Raw genomic sequence first — 20,286 nt, 5'->3', positions numbered from 1 at the left:
ACAGTGATTTATTTGCATGGCTATGCCGATGCCGAGGCACCACCATTGACCGCCTTGTTGGTAGCATCGGCTAACTAGCGCCAGATTTCGGAGTGCAGGGGACAAGCCGAGATGGGCTATGAGACATACGTTCACACTCGGTATCATGTTTCAAAACACTTTAGGTCAAAATCACACCGGAATTCTCCTTTAATATGGCCCCTGGTGTCTAACCCAATGCATAGCCCATTTACACAAAATAATGGTCGAATATTACTGATGATATTTCATTGTTATTTAAGACCATGCAGTGCGCGTAGGGCACCAAAAACATCTTGCTCGTAAAAAAATCATCATACCGCATATTGTGGCGGGTCTGTTATTTAGCCTACTTACTGTAGGCTGCGCAAATCACAGGCCTTTATTTTGGGCAAGCCAAGCCTGAATTCGAGGCAGGCCTTTATCTAATAAGGCTTCTGTTGAAGAATTTTATATAAAGCCATGCACTGACAGTAATCCTCCTGCCCCCGCTACCACAGCTGTGTGAGCGCGTCCCTGGATAGTGTGGCATGCTCACGCGTTATGTCTCCTTCTTGCACACTTGACCAATAGCGCAACCATTTACGTCTTCATAAAATAACAACTTGCCAGATATGCCTTCATAGCTTTGGGCTTCATTCAGCATTTTGTTCTTCTACTGGAAATTACTCTGGCAGTAATAGGGCTACATTTGCTGCCTGCTGCATCCTTTCTGTTTTTATTGTTTAGAAAGCGTTTGAGGTCTTGAGTTAATGCATTAAACATTGTTTGCTGGTAACCCGCCACAAATAGCCTACAGATACTTGCGTGCGTACATTCTCTATTCTCTCCAAAATGTGCCCGTTCTATCTGCTGGCCTTTTTGATAATTGAGCCAGTAGAGAAATAACTGTTCAGAATTAATCTGTAGCCTAGGGTAGGCTTCTGCAGAAAACAATGTTGTTGGCGATTTAATACTATCTAGCAACGTTTTTTAACAGGCTACGCAATAGAGGCTTAGACAACTATGACCCACGTTTTGGTTTCATAAATTAATTTGCCCTACTTCTTGACTGCAATGTAGTCAATTGACTGCTTGACAGGTTATTTTTATTTTTCTGTACAATAAACAAATACATCTGCTTTATGCCGCAGAATTACGCATTTGGCCAGCCTATAGAACGGGCACATTTTGGAGAGAATAGAGAATGTACGCACGCAAGAATCTGTAGGCTATTTGTGGCGGGTTACCAGCAAATACTGTTTAATGCATTAACTCAAGACGTCAAACGTTTTCTAAACAATAAAAACAGAAAGGATGCAGCAGGCAGCAAATGTAGAAGAGTCATTTCCAGTGGAAAAACTAAATTCTGAATGAAGCCCAAAGATATGAAGGCATATCTGGAAAGTTATTTTATGAAGACTTAAATGGTTGCGCTATAGGCCTAGTGAAGTTTGCAAGAAGGAGACAACATGTGAGCATGCCACACTATCCACAGCTGTGGTAGCGGGGGGTAGGAGGATTACTGTTAGCGCAGGCTTTATATAAAATTCTTCAACAGAAGGCCTGCCTCGAATGCAGGCTTGCCCAAAATAAAGGCCTGTGGTTTGCGCAGCCTACAGTAAGTAGGTCTTAGTGAGTTAGGTGTCCTCTCGACTTCTTTTAAGCTGTCCCAGAGGTGGAAAGTTGCGTTTGTTGGGGGCAGGGTTGGATTAACAATTCATAGACCCCTGGGCACAAATGTCTGATGCCCCTAGTCCACTGTAGGCTACGCCAATCCTCTATTAACACCTTCCACCTAACCCCGGTGAGTGGGGGTCGCTATAATGCGTGTGAAATAGCACCATTGAGTAGCCTATGCAAAATAGCCTTAAAATCGTTCCGGTGCCACTCTCTTGACAGGACAACAGGCTGGTTGAAACAATAGCAAAGTATGCATATGTTGCATACTTTTTGTGCACTTTCAGTCACCTACACTACGCCTAAATCACGCATAATCCGTCGATTGACTCCGGAACAGTTTACGTAACTCAGAAGGTTAATTGCGATAACCCAAACTAAAAGGAAAAACACTTTGCTTTGTTTTTATTTCCAGAAATTATATTCCGTGTTGACATCACGCTGTTAAAAAAACGAGATATAGCCTATCCATCCAGAAGCGTGCATTGGCCGACAGTACCTACACTGGTGTAAAAGGTGTGTATGGTATCATATTTTTTGTAAAGGTCTGCCAGGGATATTCTTAGGCCTATGAATGGTGTGCCTTCTCACAAAAGCATAGTCACTGGGCTCAGCTAGATGTAGCTTTCTCCTTCACCAACCTGTGAGCTTATGAGGCAGTCACGTCGTCAGTGGCACTCTCAGGTCCTTCTCATCTGCTGATACAGCAACATGAGTATTCCACTATAGCATTGCTACTCATTGCCTTACTCCTTTCCTTTTCAGAATGTTCTTTCTATCCATAATCATAAGTCTTTCTTCAGTGAATTAGCACGATACCATCAGAAGCCAACAATCATAAAACACCTGTGCGCGCTCTCTCTCACCTGCGCATGAAGCTGTCTGGGTGTTGTAGGCTAGATTTGCGTGAGTTCTTTTTATCTGCTTTACTTTTGCGAGTTGCGACCACCTAGGCTATGTTATAGACGTCCTATGAGGTACCAGTGTTTAGCTGTGTCACAAAACAATAAGCTTTGTCAGACTACTTTTAAAATGATATTCAGGGACGGACGGAGACACACACAGACACACACACACACACACACACACACACACACACACACACACACACACACACACACACACACACACACACACACACACACACACACACACACACACACACACACACACACACACACACACACACACACACACACACACACACACACACACACACACACACACACACACACACACACACACACACACACACACACACACACACACACACACACACACACACACACACACACACACACACACACACACACACACACACACACACACACACACACACACACACACACACACACACACACACACACACACACACACACACACACACACACACACACACACACACACACACACACACACACACACACACACACACACACACACACACACACACTTCGGGGCTGAAGACCCGACAAGGCCTTGCGTTAATTCAGGTGGGAAGTGTCAGGAATTTTCATACGAGAGACGCTCTCATTGGTGGTTAGTATATGGAATAGGGGATTGACAGCAACATAGCATATCACATTATGAGAGATGCTGAATTTAGCATCAACTGCGATGTTTGATTTTAAATTAATGTAAATTTAGCCGGGGCTGTAAGCTGGCACACATGGGTGCTCGATATTTTCCGTGGGTGCTCGAGCGACGGAGCACCCACGGTATCGGCGCCTATGAGCCAGAGCATAGGGGAGAACCGGGACGAATGAAACACCTTTTAATTAAACGTAATTTACAAAGGAATTACAAACACTGGAAGTTAATATGTTGGTCACTAGCAACATACATCTGTCCTTTGTCAAATACAGTTGCATGTATAGCTCTGAACAAAACCGTTCAAGAGTTATTTAAGGAGAAGTCAAATGTGTGTTTTGTTTCATTCGTCCCTCCTGGCTGGGACAAATTAAACAGCATGGGGGACGAATTAAACATCCTACAGCTTAAATTATGTAAACTTCCCACAACTTTAATATTTGACAACATATAATGAATGGTACTTCAAGTATGTGTTATTTTAGATAGATTGCTGCTGGGCTATATGTCTTGGTCTTTTAACAACTCATTGCCGTCATGGTGATATCTTGCGGTTGCATCCATTACAAACAAACATGCAATGTGAACGTCTGGGATTGGGGAGAGCACTAAATGCTCTACTGAATAAGCATGAAGTCAAACCTTTAAATGAAAAACACTCTTTAATAATCAAAAAAATAAACCGCTAATGAAGTAAACTTGTGACCATCAAAAATCGTTTATCACATGTAACTCCGTGATAACTGGACGCAACAGGAAGGCATTTGGCTGAGCAACGGAGGTTAATATGCTCTATATTTTGTCCAAATGATGTCTGTCTATCATCGTTGCATATTTCTGGCTATTAAATTATTTCTAAACCAGTCTATTAAAGTCTGTAGTGAAGTCTGTGTAGGGTTTTCCAGGCTCCATTTCTTTTTACAAGACACCCTGCTCACAAGAGCCATCTGCCGGTTGTTTGGGTTGTTGCAGCGTCACTGGAGAAATACAAATTAAAGTTGTGTGATCCCGCGTGATGTCACATGCGAACCTCGAGGGAAGCTGGCCAATTTGAAGTAATGCCCACTGTACAAAGGAGAGTTGGTAACGTTTAGTCCTATGGGTGGGAACTCTGAAGGTAGAAGCACAAACTGTCTATAGAGGGGGGGATGGTCATCACAGTCCAAAATGGCCAGAGCCTTCCTAAGGACATGACTGTCAAGCATATCAGATGAAAGAGGAGACACAGGGCTATCCATTTGTACCATGTATATCGATCCTTCTGGCTTATAAAAACAGACAAAGTGACAACAAAATAATAACTTCATATAGCTGCACTTACCCTACGTTTTTGTCTGTTTTTGTGGCAAAGCATAATCCAAGGCTATCGTGTGTTTCTCTATGGCAAAGCATGTTCATAATCCGGTTTTGACATCCTAGCAAATTCCTGCATGCATCCAATTCAAGGCAAACATTGCATCCCAATTTGTTCAACAAAGAAACACCTTTTTGCCTTTACTTTGTTCATGGCAATGCAGTAAAAAGTTGAGAACTATTATGAGTGCAGTGAAGTCTGTGTAGGGTTTTCCAGGCTCCATTTCTTTTTACGAGACACCCTGCTCACAAGAGCCATCTGCCGGTTGTTTGGGTTGTTGCAGCGTCGTTGCAGCGTCACTGGAGAAATACAAATTAAAGTCGCGTGATCCCGCGCGGACCTCGAGGGAAGCTGGCCAATTTGAAGTAATGCCCACTAGGCAACAAATGAAGATATTTTTTTGTTTTGTGGAGCGGCACTGGTAGGCTATCAAAAGCAGATTTCGATTTTCTTTACCACTGTGTAGCCAAGCCTTATGCCATACCCAAGTAGCCTAAATCGAGGTAATTTTTAATTATGCATGATTTATTTTGTTATGTTATAAATTTGACTTGACTTCATTCTTTCTTATATGATTACACTTTGAAATGTGAAAAAGTGATAGCATTCCACTTTTATAAGGAAATGAATCAGCATTGAGAATAACAAAAGGATTTTCCACCACAGTCTTGAAAAGAATACAGGTTCCAGACAAGCATACATATAAATGGACTTCCTGTGGTCAATAAACATAAAAACACAACATCCACATTTGGTTCAAAATTTGTAGCCAAAATCCTTATATTGAATTTGGGAGGTCCTGATATACCCAATCAAGAAGAAATTTGATAAGTGGACCTTTCAGGTTTATATCTGAGCACTCTTGTTTTAAACTGTCTACTTTTAAGCTCAACTTTCATTAAACTACAGTATGCAACCACCATATCTATCCTACCAACACCTTAGTAGCCATCTCTGCATTATCATGATATTTTACACAAGGCTTTAAACGGTTTACGGAACGAAAACGAAAACCAGAAACCTTTGATGTTTTGCTAGGAAAATAATGGTAACCGGTTAATACCATTATTACCAGAAGATTTCTGTGTAATATGACTTGGTGAGGTTCACTTCAGGTTGTTCACTCTTCGGGAGAAATGTAATAGAGCTTGCCGCCAGCAAGTAGCCTAATTAAAATCGTATGCCCAGGCTGTAGCTGTCTCTCAAGCTCAATCATAAGAGAAATATTGTACCAAGTATCTCAAATGTTTGGTTTTAAATACGAATTCTATCTATTTAGATCGACTACGAATTTCCAATGCATTGAGCATTGACAGTACCTGGCGATAGAGAGATAGAGAGATAGAGAGATAGAGAGATAGAGAGATAGAGAGATAGAGAGATAGAGAGATAGAGAGATACTTTATTGATCCCTAGGGGAAAGTTTGTTAAGTCTTTGTTTAGCTAATAGAATTTTGTTCAGATGGGAAAACACTGCGAGAAGCCTATGTGGCAGCATTTTTCATTTCAAAAGACTAACAATATAATATAAGCCCAGATTTTACATAACAATTTTTGCATTTTCATGCACTAGTAATTCCTTGGAATTGCATTTCTAGTTTATATTTTGTTGTCATTTCCAGATAAAGGCCAATATAATGATTTAATGATTTTTTCAAATAAATGATGTCATTCATGTTTGACTATCTTTGACAAATAATGAAGGAGTGGGCAGAGGCAGATAATCAATCCAAACAACCAATCCAACATTTAGGCGTTTTGCAAGTTCGATTAATTCATTCAATCTTTTCTTGGAGGTTCATTGAGGGAGGTCCTCATTTTCAGTGAAAACTGAGATTACACAGTAACAAGAGATATAGTATAATAATTGTGGAAAATAAAACAAAATAAAACAAATAAGATAACCTACATAACATTATAAAGGAGGAAGGGAAAATAAAAAATATTGAAAATATTAATAATAAAATAGATCTGATTCAAAATGTAATAGGTCTGTCTGTGGCCCATACATTGGCAGCAATTTACACATTTCCAGTAGTTTTGGCATAATTTTGATAACAAGCAAATCAGCCAACCAACCATCAAACAAACAGGGGGGACAAAAAACGATACTTTCTTGGCAGTTGTAATAATACTAAAACATTGTGTCTGAAGGCAGAGGCTATTTATACAGGACTGACCAGCTGTCGACTAGCAAGGTAAAATATTCCATACTCCACATTCACTCACCACTCCATATTTGTGGAGTAACCAATAAGCCTGGAGGTGGAGGTTGGAAGCAACATATGATATGTGTGATTATTAACTGAGTCAAGGCAAATAGACCCTGCAAGATCATTTCCACCTTTTGAGCAAGCAATAGCCAACAGTCAACACTAAGCTAATTTTTTTAGATACTTATATATGGCACATTTGTAGTTTTGACATCACATCCGTGTCATTTCTCTATTATTGTACTGTATTTTAGCTTTTTTTATGTTTTAATGTTGGTATGCCGTTTATCAGAAAAACAAATTTAATCATGCTTAAATAATGTTTGTGTGTGTGTGTGTGTGTGTGTGTGTGTGTGTGTGTGTGTGTCCACTCAGAGAAACTAATAAAGAGTGAACAGGAAGACATCACCCAGCTTATGACTGTTTCCTTCTCTGGAACCCGTACCACAGAGGAGGTGCTAACAGCTGAGACTGAAGAAGAGAATGATAAAGAGGAGGAACATGCATTTCAGAGCCGCCCATATCCCACAAAATTTGGTATGCTCCTCATGATTTTGGTATGATCATGACTTTCAACAAATAATGCTTAAATTGCTGAGATTAGATGAAATGTCATTTAAATAGCATCTAATCATTTGTGTTTAAAGAAAAACGTGTATGTGCATAATCATTCATTCTGATGCCATTTTTATTGGTCAGTCCTGTTATATTAGGCTACAACTTGTGTAGAACTAACTGCCAGTCACACCTCAAACAACTGCATTCAAAAGTATAACTTATAGTAGTGGAGCATAGAAATAAAATGGACAGATACATCATAAAGACATCTAACCACAAACCTGACCCATCCCCTCTTAAAGCACTGAATAGAAAAAAAATAAGCGTTGAGCAACATACAATCGAATAATTAATGTGTGAGCTATATGAGTTAATGCATAGGCATACATGTGGCAAACAGTAATAAACCTCTTATTCTGTCATTTTTGTGTCAGGCTGCACTGAAAACATTACCTTCTTGGCAGAGGTAATAAGGGCTCCTGTCCGGGTTATAACAAAGGAAGGACCCAATCACAGACCAGCTTGAGAGTTTTCTTTTAATTAATAAATCAGGCAACAGACCCAAAATGCAATAAACTGTGCTCAGAATTTAAAAAATGTCACTGTGACCAGAATAAAAAAAATAAATAAAAAAAAAAGTTCTGAGTCAGACAAAAGAAAGACCGCATTCACAGGAACAGAGGCAGTGAATATTCCACAAAAAAACTCAAAAACACAGTGATAAAGAAAAATCCAACACAAGGCAGGTCATTTGCAGGTGTTTACAAAATAACGTATTTCCAAGACATTTACAGATATTAGATGGTAGAGAGCAAATATACTGGCCCTATACTGTAGAAGAGTAACCAGCAAGGGATGTCCAAGAAGTCTCAGAATTACAAAAATAAAATATAGCCGCAAGCGGTGACATTTCAGGATCCAACAAAGCACCGAATGGTGCATTTGTAAAATGTACATATTTGATGTGTGATTTGTTTGATTTGTTATTTTCTGGCACATTTACTTGCTTGGCCAGGTGGGGGCGCAATGCAAGGCAGGCCCATTGTGTGTCATCATAATCATAATATAAATTAACCTGAGAGATTTTTAGATTATTAATTTTAAGCAAAGAACATTTGACACACTTTTTGGTTGGCCAGATGGTGGCGCTATGTTAGGCATGAAAATTACACATATGAATATCACCACAATAATGATATCCAATGTTTTGTAAAGTTTCAGATCAACCAATAAAAGCATTACCAATTTCTGGTACATTTCCTGTTTAGCCAGATGGTGGCGCTATGCTAGGCATGTGAATTATATGTGTGAATATCACCACAATAATGATATCCAATATTTTATAAAGTTTCAGATCAATCACTTAAGGCATTGTCCATTTCTGGCACATTTCCTGGTTGGCCAGGTGATGGCGCTATGCCAGGCAGGCCCATTGGGTGTCCGGGTATCATCTTGGGGAGATGCACACACCTACCAAATTGAATGCGTCTAGCTGAAAGTATGTGCCAACCACTGCCTCAATCACCTAAGGGGGCGCTACTGAGTCCCTGGGCCACGCCCGGGGCCAAGCTCTTGTACCTAACGGCTTTGCGTGACACCTGATGTGTGTGCCAAATTTCAAGACTTTTTACCCATCTTAACCACCTCAAAAAAGGAAAACGCTCTGAGACAAAGTTAATATAATAATAAATATAGCCGCAAGCGGCAATGGCGGGCCCGAGCACCTGCGGGCCGCAACCCGTGACATGTCGGAATCCAACAAAGCACCGACGTAGTGCGTTTGTGAAATGTACATTTTTGATGCGTGGGCTATTTGCTTTTGTATTTTATTTTCTGCCACATTTACTCGCTTGGCCAGGTGGGGGCGTAATGCAAGGCAGGCCCATTGGGTGTCATCATAATCATAATATATATTAACCTGAGAAATTTCAGACCATTCATTTTAAGCAAAGAACATTTCTGATACACTTTTTGGTTGGCCAGATGGTGGCGCTATGTTAGGCATGAATATTACACATGTGAATATCATCACAAGAATGATATCCAAAATGTTTGTAAACTTTCAGATCAATCACTTAAGGCATTGTCCATTTCTGGCACATTTCCTGCTTGACCAGGTGGTGGCGCTATGCCAGGCAGGCCCATTGGGTGTCTGGATATCATCATAATCATAATATCTATTAACATGAGAAGTTTCAGACCATTTATTCAAAGCATAGAGCATTTCTAGCACATTTCCTGCTTGGCCAGATGGTGGCGCTATGCTAGGCCTGTGAATTACGAATGTGAATATCATCACAATAATGATATCTGATATTTTATAAAGTTTCAGATCAATCACTTAAGGCTTTGTCCATTTCTGCCACATTTCCTGCTTGGCCAGGTGGTGGCGCTATGCCAGGCAGGCCCATTGGGTGTCTGGATATCATCATAATCATGATATCTATTAACCTGAGAAGTTTCAGACCATTGATTCAATGCACTGTGATTTTTGACACATTTCCTGTTTATGTGGTGAGATATTAAAATCATATCAAATATATAACTTATCAAAAATCCCTTCACAATTTAACATCAGCGACATCTTGGCATCATATTTGCCAAATTTCACATGAATCTGACAAATTGTCTAGGAGGAGTATGTTAAAATTGACCATGTGACCTCAGTATAATTGCCATTTTTTCTGTTGCCAGGTGGTGGCGCTATGCCAAACATGAATTATGGGCATGTAAATATTATCATTAACATGGTCTTCAATGACCTGTGAAATTTAAAACATTTCAAGCCATGCATGGTGAATTATGACACATTTATTGCTTATGTGGAAGGGTATTAAAATTAATCATTTCGCCATTTCGTCAAATTACAACATATCAAAAAAAGGCTTCACAATTTATAATCAGGAACATCTCGGCGTCATGTATACCAACTTTGACATGAATCGGATCAACCGTCTAGGAGGAGTACGTTAAAATTGATCATGTCCACAACGCACAAAATGTCAATTACCTCACTTCCTGTGGGCGTGGCTAATGGCATGTTAATACAAAAGTTGTTTGTTTTTGGGAGTTACATACACCCACCAAATTTGGTGTGTGTATCTAAAACTATATGCCAACCACAAGTCACAGTGACATAAGGGGGCGCTATGGAGTTCCTGGGCAACGCCCGGTGCCAAGCTTTTATCCCTGTCTATTCACTGTATCACTTGATGTGTGTGCCAAATTTCATGCGTTTTCACCCATGGGAAGCACCTCCTTTGGCATCATGATTCATCACATATTTCATCACATATTAGTCTGCACAAAATCCCAAATACCTCACTTCCTGTTGGGCGTGGCTAATGGCATGTTAATACAAAAGTTGTTGTGTGTGTGTGTGTGTGTGTGTGTGTATCTAAAACTATATGCCAACCACAAGTCACAGTGACATAAGGGGGCGCTATGGAGTTCCTGGGCAACGCCCGGTGCCAAGCTTTTATCCCTGTCTATTCACTGCATCACTTGATGTGTGTGCCAAATTTCATGCATCTTCACCCATGGGAAGCACCTCTTTTGGCATCATGATTCATCACATATTAGTCTGTACAAAATCCCAAATACCTCACTTCCTGTTGGGCGTGGCTAATGCATTGTACATACGAAAGTCGTTCATCTTGGGGAGATACAGACACCTACCAAATTTGCTGTGTGTAGCTGAAAGTATATGCCCACCACGGGATCAGTCACCTAAGGGGGCGTAAGGGGGCGCTAGCAAGTATCTGGTATGGACCCGGGGCCAAGCTTTTTTACCTAGCTGCTTTGTGGGACACCTGATGTGTGTGCCAAATTTCAAGACTTTGATTATGTTAACCACCTCAAAATATTTGCCAACCACGGGATCAGTCACCGGGGCGGTAGCGAGTCCCTGGGCCACGCCCGTGGTCAAGCTCTTGTACCTAACTGCAATGCGTGACACCTGACGTGTGTGCCAAATTTCAAGAGTTTTCGACCATGTTAACCACCTCAAAAAACAGGAAAGCAAAAAAGTGGAATAACAAATAATACTGAATAATAATAATCCTTACAAAAACAATAGGGCCTTGCGCCCTTCGGTGCTCGGGCCCTAATAATAATCCTTTCAAAAAAATAGGGCTTCGCACCTCTCGGGGCGCAAGGCGGTTCCGGCCTCGCGCACCGTCGGTGCTCGGGCCCTAATAATAATAATAATAATAATAATAATAATAATAATAATAATCCTTACAAAAACAATAGGGCCTTGCGCCCTTCGGTGCTTGGGCCCTAAATATAGCCACAATCGGCAATGGCGGGACCGAGCACCTGCAGTCCGCGTCCTTTGCATCCAACAATGCACTCACAGGTGCATGAGTCAAATGCACAAATCTGATATGCGTGTGCTATTTGTTTTTGCAAGTTTTATACATTGGAAACACTTACTCAATTCCTGTTGGGTGTGACAATTTACACCGAAGATATTCACTAGGTGGCGCTACACCACAAATATGTAGGGTACAATGATGTGCTTCCAAGTAACCAATTGATTACATACATTTTGTGTTATGCAGTGCAACAATTGACAAGTTCTCCTAAAAACTCCTTTCAGCCTACTCACTTGGTAGGGTTATATTATATTCGTCTTAGGGAGGTCCATATCCATACCAATCAACCATTTATGCGCCAGGGTTTCAAAAAAACACTGGATTTTTACATCAAAATTTCGAGGCCATGGCTTGAAAGTGGTCAGAGATAAAGTAGTACTGTAAATGTGAAAATAATTGAGGATACCCTTGTTAGCACTGCAAAAAAAGACTTACAAATTTCAGCTTATTCAGCAAAATTCAAATGAAAGTCAATAATAGTTATTTTTGCAGACTAATTTACGAGCTGCAATGGTAGACCAGATCCATTTCAAATTGTGTGTGTGTGTCTCTGTGGCATTCCCACTAATCTAATGCCACTGTGTTTGTGTGTTTGTCGGTGTGTGTGCGTATACAGTACCCTCCAGAATTATTGGCACCTCTGCTAAAGTTGACTAAAAACTGGTATAAAAAATAATGTCAGTGATTTGTAATCTCACAATGAAAAAAATTAGGAAAAATACAACCTTGAAGGGATAATTGTTGCCTTTTGGAGTATTTGAAAAGGTTCTTCTTATTGTTTGCCAATGAATAAAAAACAGTGTCTCTACTATATGCCATTGCAGTTTCTGGAACTGAAGAGTATGACTACCCTTTATCTGAGAGGGGAGCCTCAGATGAAGATGATGAGAAGGTGAGAGGGTATTCAATTAACACATTTTGCCCTGGCATTATTTTGCCAAAATTGTTTTTGAATTAACACATTTTGCCCTGGCTATTTCTCCAACCAACTGAATCGTTCCCTGAAGGAAACCCTGTTTCAATATTATTTCTAGATCTAAATTTTCACCACGGACTTAAAAGAACAAAAGTATTCAGTTAAAAACACGGCTCCTTGAAAGTTCTTTTAACTTCTTAATTACACCGTGTTGCAAATGATTATGCAAATTGGATTTAAGTGTCATAAACATTTATTTTTTTGTTTTTCAATTAAACTCATGGATGGTATTGTGTCTAAGGGCTCTTTGGATCATTGAAATCAATTAGTTTGCCAGGTGAGCCTAATCAAAGAAAAACTACTTAAGAAGGATGTTCCACATTATTAAGCATGCCACAGGTTAAAAAAAAAAGTTATTGTATTTTATTTAAACGCCTTTCTCTGCTAATGGACAACAACATACTGGCATTGCGTGACACACAGCACAGGCAGGCATACATCACTGTCAAGAACATTATGGCTACACTACAGAAAAAAATGCAACAAAATGTCGCAAACCACAGATTGATACCAACGCAAACAAAGTAACCGTCTGCTATCTGACGCTACACTAGTAAGGTAACAAAGTAGCTGTAGCCTTGCACCGAAATCGACGGTGAACACCTGAAATATAAAACTGTTGAACACCAACATTAATAAAACGTAATAATTATTGACGCTTCTGACACGGGTGTCAAAACAGGCTAAAGACCCTATCGCACAGCATATTAGACAGAGCACATTGACTCATAACATATGCATAACATAGGCCTACACAACGCAATATTCATTGGCTAGCCTACATTAAATTGATCCACAAATCACAAATATAGCCTACAACAAATGCTGACATCATAAACGCACAGTGTAGCCTTTAACCTACATTTTCAAAAAGAGGAGAAAGAACGCTCTGAGGAGGCCACTGAAACAGGCACGCAAAGACACAGATGAATAAGTTAATCTACCTCGCTGAAGAGAGCTCTTGTTTGTGGATGGAGCTTACTCCATATCCATGCCACCTTTCACCGTGGTGCACCGAGACTCCCCGATAACACTATGCATCATTTTAAGCTGAAGATTGAGGCGGCCCGTGTTCAGCTCCTTGGGAAACTCACGGTAATATTCAGCTACTTAATATGGCATATTGTCGTACCATAAAGCTAGCGTCATAGGATATCTCCCTCAGGTTTGTTTTGTTAATTTGTTTAGATCTCCCAGGTCTAATGTAACATTTTTTTAGTGCATAATAGAATAATAGACAGGGGGACAGAGAGCTTCTTTTTTTCTGATCGTAAGTGGTATGACAGATAAATACGCGTGCTTTCCTGCAGGCACGGCTATGCATGCTAACATGCCATTGCAAAGCGGCAAACAGGTGCCTCTGGAGTCCCGCGAACCTCAAGTTGTAGAATCCTCAAGAAGTTTTCATAAACTTATTATTCGGCCACCCCTAAACAATGCTCACAAGCAGAAACGGTTGCAGTGGGCTCAGGAATACATGAAGACTAATTTTCAAACAGTTTTGTTCACGGATGAGTGCCGTGCAACCCTAGATTGTCCAGATGGATTGAGTAATGGATGGTTGGTGAACGGCCACCATGTCCCAACAAGGCTGAGACGTCAGCAAGGAGGTGGCGGAGTCATGTTTTAGGCCGGAATCATGGGGAGAGAGCTAGTGGGCTGGAATCATGGGGAGTGAGCTGGTAGGCCCCTGTAGGGTCCCTGACGGTGTGAATATGACCTCTGCAAAGTATGTAGAGTTTCTGACTGACCACTTTCTTCCGTGGTACAAAAAGTAGAACCGTGCCTTCCGTAGCAAATTCATCTTTATGCATGACAATGCACCAGCCCATGCTGCAAAGAAAACCTCTGGGTCTATGGCTTGCGCTTTGCTGCTATGGGCATAAAAGGAGAGAAACTCATGGTGTGGCCCCATCTTCCCCTGACCTCAACCCTATTGAGAACCTTTGGAGCATCAAGCAAAAGATCTATGAGGGTGGGAGGCAGTTCACATCTAAGCAGCAGCTCTGGGAGGCTATTCTGAGATCCTGCAAAGACATTAAAGCAGAAACTCTCCAAGACCTCACAAGTTCAATGGATGCAAGAATTGACCCTTCGCTAAGTCTCCCCCCCCCCCCCCCCTTAGTTACTATTGCTAGTCCAACTACCTTGGCCAGAGTTAACTAGAACTTCAATGATAGGTAGATTCTAGCTGTAAGTCTGTCTGTAAAAGTTACATCCCAAGAGGCTCTTTTGGAGAGCCACAGACCTGATTTCATTTAGAATCTGTCAAAAGACTCCAGTATGACACGGGAACACATGTATAGAAAATCATATCTTTGTTATAGCTTTGTTGGGTGACAAACTTAGATGGGAAGTGAGTGTGATGATAGGGGAGAGCTGGGAGGATAGAATTTAATCTAATTTAACATATTTACAGAAAGCATAATCAAGATTGAAAGCCATTATTCTGTGTATAGGTGTTGCCTTAATCCCATACATGTCATTTGGCCGTCCTTTTCAACTCACATCACTAAAATCCCATAAAACCGGACAAAAATCAGCTGCTCCCAATGTCGGAGTGTGTCTGCCTGCACGGAGCTACTGAACTGCCATTGGCTCATCTGCGTTCGATGGACGGGGCTTGCGATCGATCAATTGTGAAGGTGATCTCAATGAAGGGGTCCTATGTTAACATGTAACTTGGCCTGTTAAGATGTTTTTGTTTGAAATAACATTTTATTTCATTTATATGAGCTCCTAATACTGCAAATTAAACAAATTACCATTTTTAGTTCTTTACAACCTATAAAATGTTTTGAAACTCTGCTGTGGATAATAATTTGGAACAGTGCATTTTAAGTTTATTATCATTGGGAGGTTTGTTCAATAAAATTTGAATTATACTGTAACGGTTGAGGACTTGAAAATTATACTGACATACATTTGCATCAACTATTTAGGAAAATCGGAGAAAAATGTAATTTGCATTATAATTTGGAACGCAGTGTAATGCAACTGCATTGTCAGGCATGCAAACTGGTCAGGGGTGAAAAAGGTGAGAAGAGCACGCGAAGTGACAATAGTGCATAGCTTCCACGGAGTATGAAATGGCCCAAAACCAGAGATTTACAAAGAAGACAAACTATAAAAATCACTAAAAAAAATTGTTGTGGCCAAAGATATAATATGTATGATAAAAATAAGTGAATATAAAAAAAGTGTCTTCTCCCATTTCTCGTGTGAGGGGCCCGTTGCACTGTTTGGCAGCATGCTTCAGCATGGCCCTCCTCTCCTCCCAAGCAATCTACATGAGTTTTCTTTCTTTCTTTTTTCTCTGTGCCTGAAGTTCAGACATTTCTGAAGATTTCAGGCCTATTGGACATGAAGACATAGTAGGCATAGTATTAGAATAAAGACGATAAGTTTGAATATTTGTTGAACCAAACCAGGTGAAACTTGCTTGAGACACACACTATTTCAGACTAACATTATATAAAATAGGGTAGACTAGACTAATTTGTAAAATCGATTTGAAATGTTTTAACTTCCTATGGAATGGGCATTTTTGTGTCTAGACCAGGTCTTGTGAAGTGCAAAAGTAGATCAAAATAAAATGAAAAATTAGTCATTTAGACCATTATTTGCTAAGGTATGCTCATGCGTTTTGTAAAATGCCCAATGGAAACTCCCCATAGGACTTTTGGTTACCCAAAATGCATACTGACAATAAAAGCCTTACTGTGTGGTTTCTGGACTATTTGGATTGTTTGTCAGAGGTTCTGATGGAATGACTACACTATGGAATAATTACAGAAATGTCTTTGCATTTTCTTTGTTGGTTCAATGGGTGTGGATAAGATGAATCATACATCTGCACAACAAATATTGGATAAAACAATGGATACAAATATGGATTCCTGTGACTATTTCAATACCCAATTTGCTGCATCTATCTTATTGATAAGGATACACACTGCAGCTAGAAGGTAGGGAAGCACCGGAGGGGGAGGAGGGCAATTTGATACAATTTAATTGAGACATAGTAAGATTAATCTGATAATGTAAAGCACTACAGATTGTACATGAAAAAGGTTGTCATATATGGATTCCCAAGTGTCCAAGCTTTCAAATGGTGTATAACATAACTATGCTACATCAATATGGTGCAATTGATTTATAATGTTGGGGGAGAGGGGGGTGGGTGTGTTGTGGAGGGCACACTGTTTCATAACAAGTGTTATCCTGCAGCCTAGGTTACTTACAGATTTGGCATTGTGCTAGTTAGTTTGTTTAACCAACCAATAAAGTTGTGTTGTGTGAATAGTGTTCACACTACATGTTAAACTGTAGCCTACCCTATAGGCACAGGCTAGGCCTACTTCAGATCAGGTCACTGAACGTTTCTTAAAGACATGTCAATCAACACTGATTTTGTCTCTGAGCAAGATCAGTACAGCAAAGATCAGTATAGCAAAGGCTAATGTGAATATTTAAAGAGTTAAACGTTTTGCACAGCCCAGTTTAGGAGACATTTAACTCTTTAGGTTATTCACATTAGCCTTTGCTATACTGATACGGTCTGTGTATTTGCTTCACCTTTTGGCGATCTAGACCAAGTACAGCACGTAACCTATTCATCAAATTAACTCGTTGTGTCTATATTTCTGTCTCATATCGCTAACTTTAACAACATTAAAACAAAACCGCCAATGCTACGTTGCTACACTAATCTCAACGTATTTTGCTAACAGAAGTTGAAAGTTTCAATTAGCCCACCTGTGACATCTCTAGGCACCTCTCCTCGCCGTGCTCACATTCCAGCTGACATTTCAGACGCATCTAGGCCTATCTGCGCTCACAAAAGGAGGCTATACCTGCGCGATCTGTTTACGTTGCCTCTGCAGCAACAAGCTTCGACTGATGTTTAGTAAACGCACATAGCCTAACATTCGTTGCTGAAATTTTTAATGGCGCTCTGGCAACACCAAGATGTGTTTGCGTCTGCACAATAGTAAACTCAGCTCACGTTGAACCCCCCCCCCCCCCCCCCCCTAAATATTTTCTCATCGGTTCTGCACAAACCACGTAAGTCAGTCATTTTGGATTCAAAACGGCGAATTTCGCCGAAAGATGAGGAGTTTGCATGCCTGATTGTGAGCGACCGGGCGGTCAACCCACGTGTTGGATTGTGAGTTAAAGGAATTATCCGGAGTAAAATGCACTTTAGATCAATTTACGGATGATTGGGAGTACATACGTTGAGTTGACATCCAAATCATGTCATTTGGATGTGTTTTGAGAAAGTTCGATGTTACCGTTTTTAGTCAAAACTCGTGACGTGGGCATGTCATTTCGCCGCTACAAAACGCTATTTTTATACCTCTTCTACAGTTCCAAACATTACACTTACGTGGTAGTGAGTAGAGGGTCCCTAAAGCCAAACCGAAGTATCCCGAGGTCTTCATGTGGTCGGATAGAGAGTCCAGAATGTTTTTCCATCAAGCCAGTACATTTCCGGAAATGTTGCCATCTTTGCTGCCATCTTCAGGGGAAAGTCCGTAGGAGTCGATTGCTGAGGGTGGAGTAACACGCTCTGTAAATTCACAATTTCGTCGCCGTTTTTAAAAATAAATAAATAAATAAATAAAAAAAAATAAAAAAAACATAGTCCAGTCCATACAACTTCATTTCAATTTCGAAAGAAATACTGGAGTATGTTTAAAAAAAAAAAAAAAAAAAAAGCGACGAAATTGTGAATCGGTAACATCGAACTTTCTCAAAAAACATCCGAATGTGCATTTTACTCCGCATAATTCCTTTAAGTGGAAATGGAGAAAAAGGCACTTGCAGGAGAGGTGGCTGTAGCTTCTGTTAATTCCAATTATTTATTTTTCACCATATTCAAAAATAGCAACACTAATAAACAAAATACTTTCCCCTACCAAAAACAAACCAAAAATAGCACAAACAATGCACAGTCCAAAGTATCAGCATACTTCACTTACTCTGCCTCACAACAGGAGAGTCCTTCACCTACTACGCACACTTTGGGAACTGAGCTACCCCATTAAATAGCCCCAGCTATTACTGTCAAATGGGGATAATTGAGGCACACCATTGAGCTAGGGAAGTACTCAGAATAGGGCTCACTAATAGGCTACATAACAAATCAACATAACAAGGATATAGAAAACAACAGAAAAGTATATAATGAACAAAACATATGTCTGTTATAAATACGTACCTAACCACAAGGCATAAAGAAACAAAACAACCAAAAGAATATCCTAAACACCCCTGTAGCATAATGCCCTGCTCCCTACCCCTGCAGAATGTTTAAAATAACCTGTCCCGGCACGGAGTGCGCTTCCGCAATGGGACAGTGACAGAGGTCGGAGCGTCAGGAAGTGTTGTGAGTAGATGTATGCGTTAACCAGATTATGGGCACTATACAGACGACATAACATGGCAAATGGAAGACAAGCTAGTGGGTACCACACTATGTAATTGTTATTGACAAGAATAAAGTTGGTAATGACGTTGTAATGAGTGAATGAATGAATGAGCGAAATTGCGGCAAACCAAACAATTGGTTTACAGCGTGAACGAACGCCAAACCGGCGGCAAACACCCGACACCAAAAATAAAACCCCCTGTACATCTCTTGTATAACACAAAGCCCACCGAACATGCAACAACACTTAACACCACACATAAAACATTTTACACTCAAAGAGGGACGCAGTGGGGGAGTGTGTGCGTGTGTGTGCGAACAAATGAGTCCCTTTCTCGGTAACACTCCATAATAAGGTGCCATAATAAATAGCAAACTAGTAATTACCTAACCCTTTGTTAATTGTTACTAAAATATCTATTTGGCACAAGTTAATATTTTTTTCATCATTAAATATTAGTTGTTTGCATAAAATCTGTATGTTAATGTTAACAAATCTATTAACTAATATTGTATTAATATATGTTAATAGTAAACTAAATATATTTTTGGCACTAATTAACAGTTATTTCTTACATCATTTAAATGTTAAATGTTTATTTATTATTATTTACAAACTATATGCTAATATAAAAGTTAATGACATATCATTATTTATGTAGCTTTTATGATTAGCTTTGTTGAGAATTTATGGAATTTATGGTTTATGGCTTTATGGTCTTGTGGGGTGCATACGGCACCCTACTGCCACTGGTTGGTTGTGTGAGAGTTTGCGCTCCTCTTCCACTTCATCCTTATTGGATACCTTTGTGGTTGGCTGTCCTGTATTTGGGGACTCTCTGTCTAGTCTTTGAAAGTAGTGTACTCTCTGCCTTTGGAAGTACTATTTGGTTGCTGCTTGGATTTAGTAAAATTCAGGGGAGGGGTATAACAGAGTTAGAAATGTAGTTTAGTGTTTGTATGTGATTTTCGCCGTAATTAAGCAGCTTTATTTAGAGGGGATGCATCCCCTCTATTGAAATCCGGAGACTTATTATTTTTCTTTTTACCTTTTTGTGCGCGCTATTCAGCCCAAACCGCTTAACGTACAAATTTGGTTCAAA

General features: G+C 40.0%; 1 protein-coding gene across 2 annotated transcripts in view; it reads left to right on the top strand.

The window, feature by feature from the left end:
• aplp1 (amyloid beta (A4) precursor-like protein 1) overlaps window positions 1-20,286 on the top strand; it is a 170,900-nt gene that overhangs the window by 126,146 nt on the left and 24,468 nt on the right. Inside the window, exons 12-13 of one of the 2 annotated variants that reach the window (XM_076281227.1) lie at window positions 7,210-7,371; window positions 12,596-12,663. In XM_076281227.1, the coding sequence (XP_076137342.1) occupies window positions 7,210-7,371; window positions 12,596-12,663 (230 nt within the window). The remainder of the gene's footprint in view (window positions 1-7,209; window positions 7,372-12,595; window positions 12,664-20,286) is intronic. The other variant, XM_076281228.1, reaches the window with a different exon arrangement.

The sequence above is a fragment of the Alosa pseudoharengus genome, unplaced genomic scaffold (genome assembly GCF_046254945.1).
Source record: "Alosa pseudoharengus isolate Yale_2024_CS ecotype anadromous, Long Island Sound unplaced genomic scaffold, YU_APseudo_1.1 YU_APseudo_1.1_scf_12, whole genome shotgun sequence".
In the NCBI taxonomy this organism is placed as follows: Eukaryota; Metazoa; Chordata; class Actinopteri; order Clupeiformes; family Clupeidae; genus Alosa; species Alosa pseudoharengus.
This window is presented reverse-complemented; position numbering and strand designations above follow the sequence as displayed.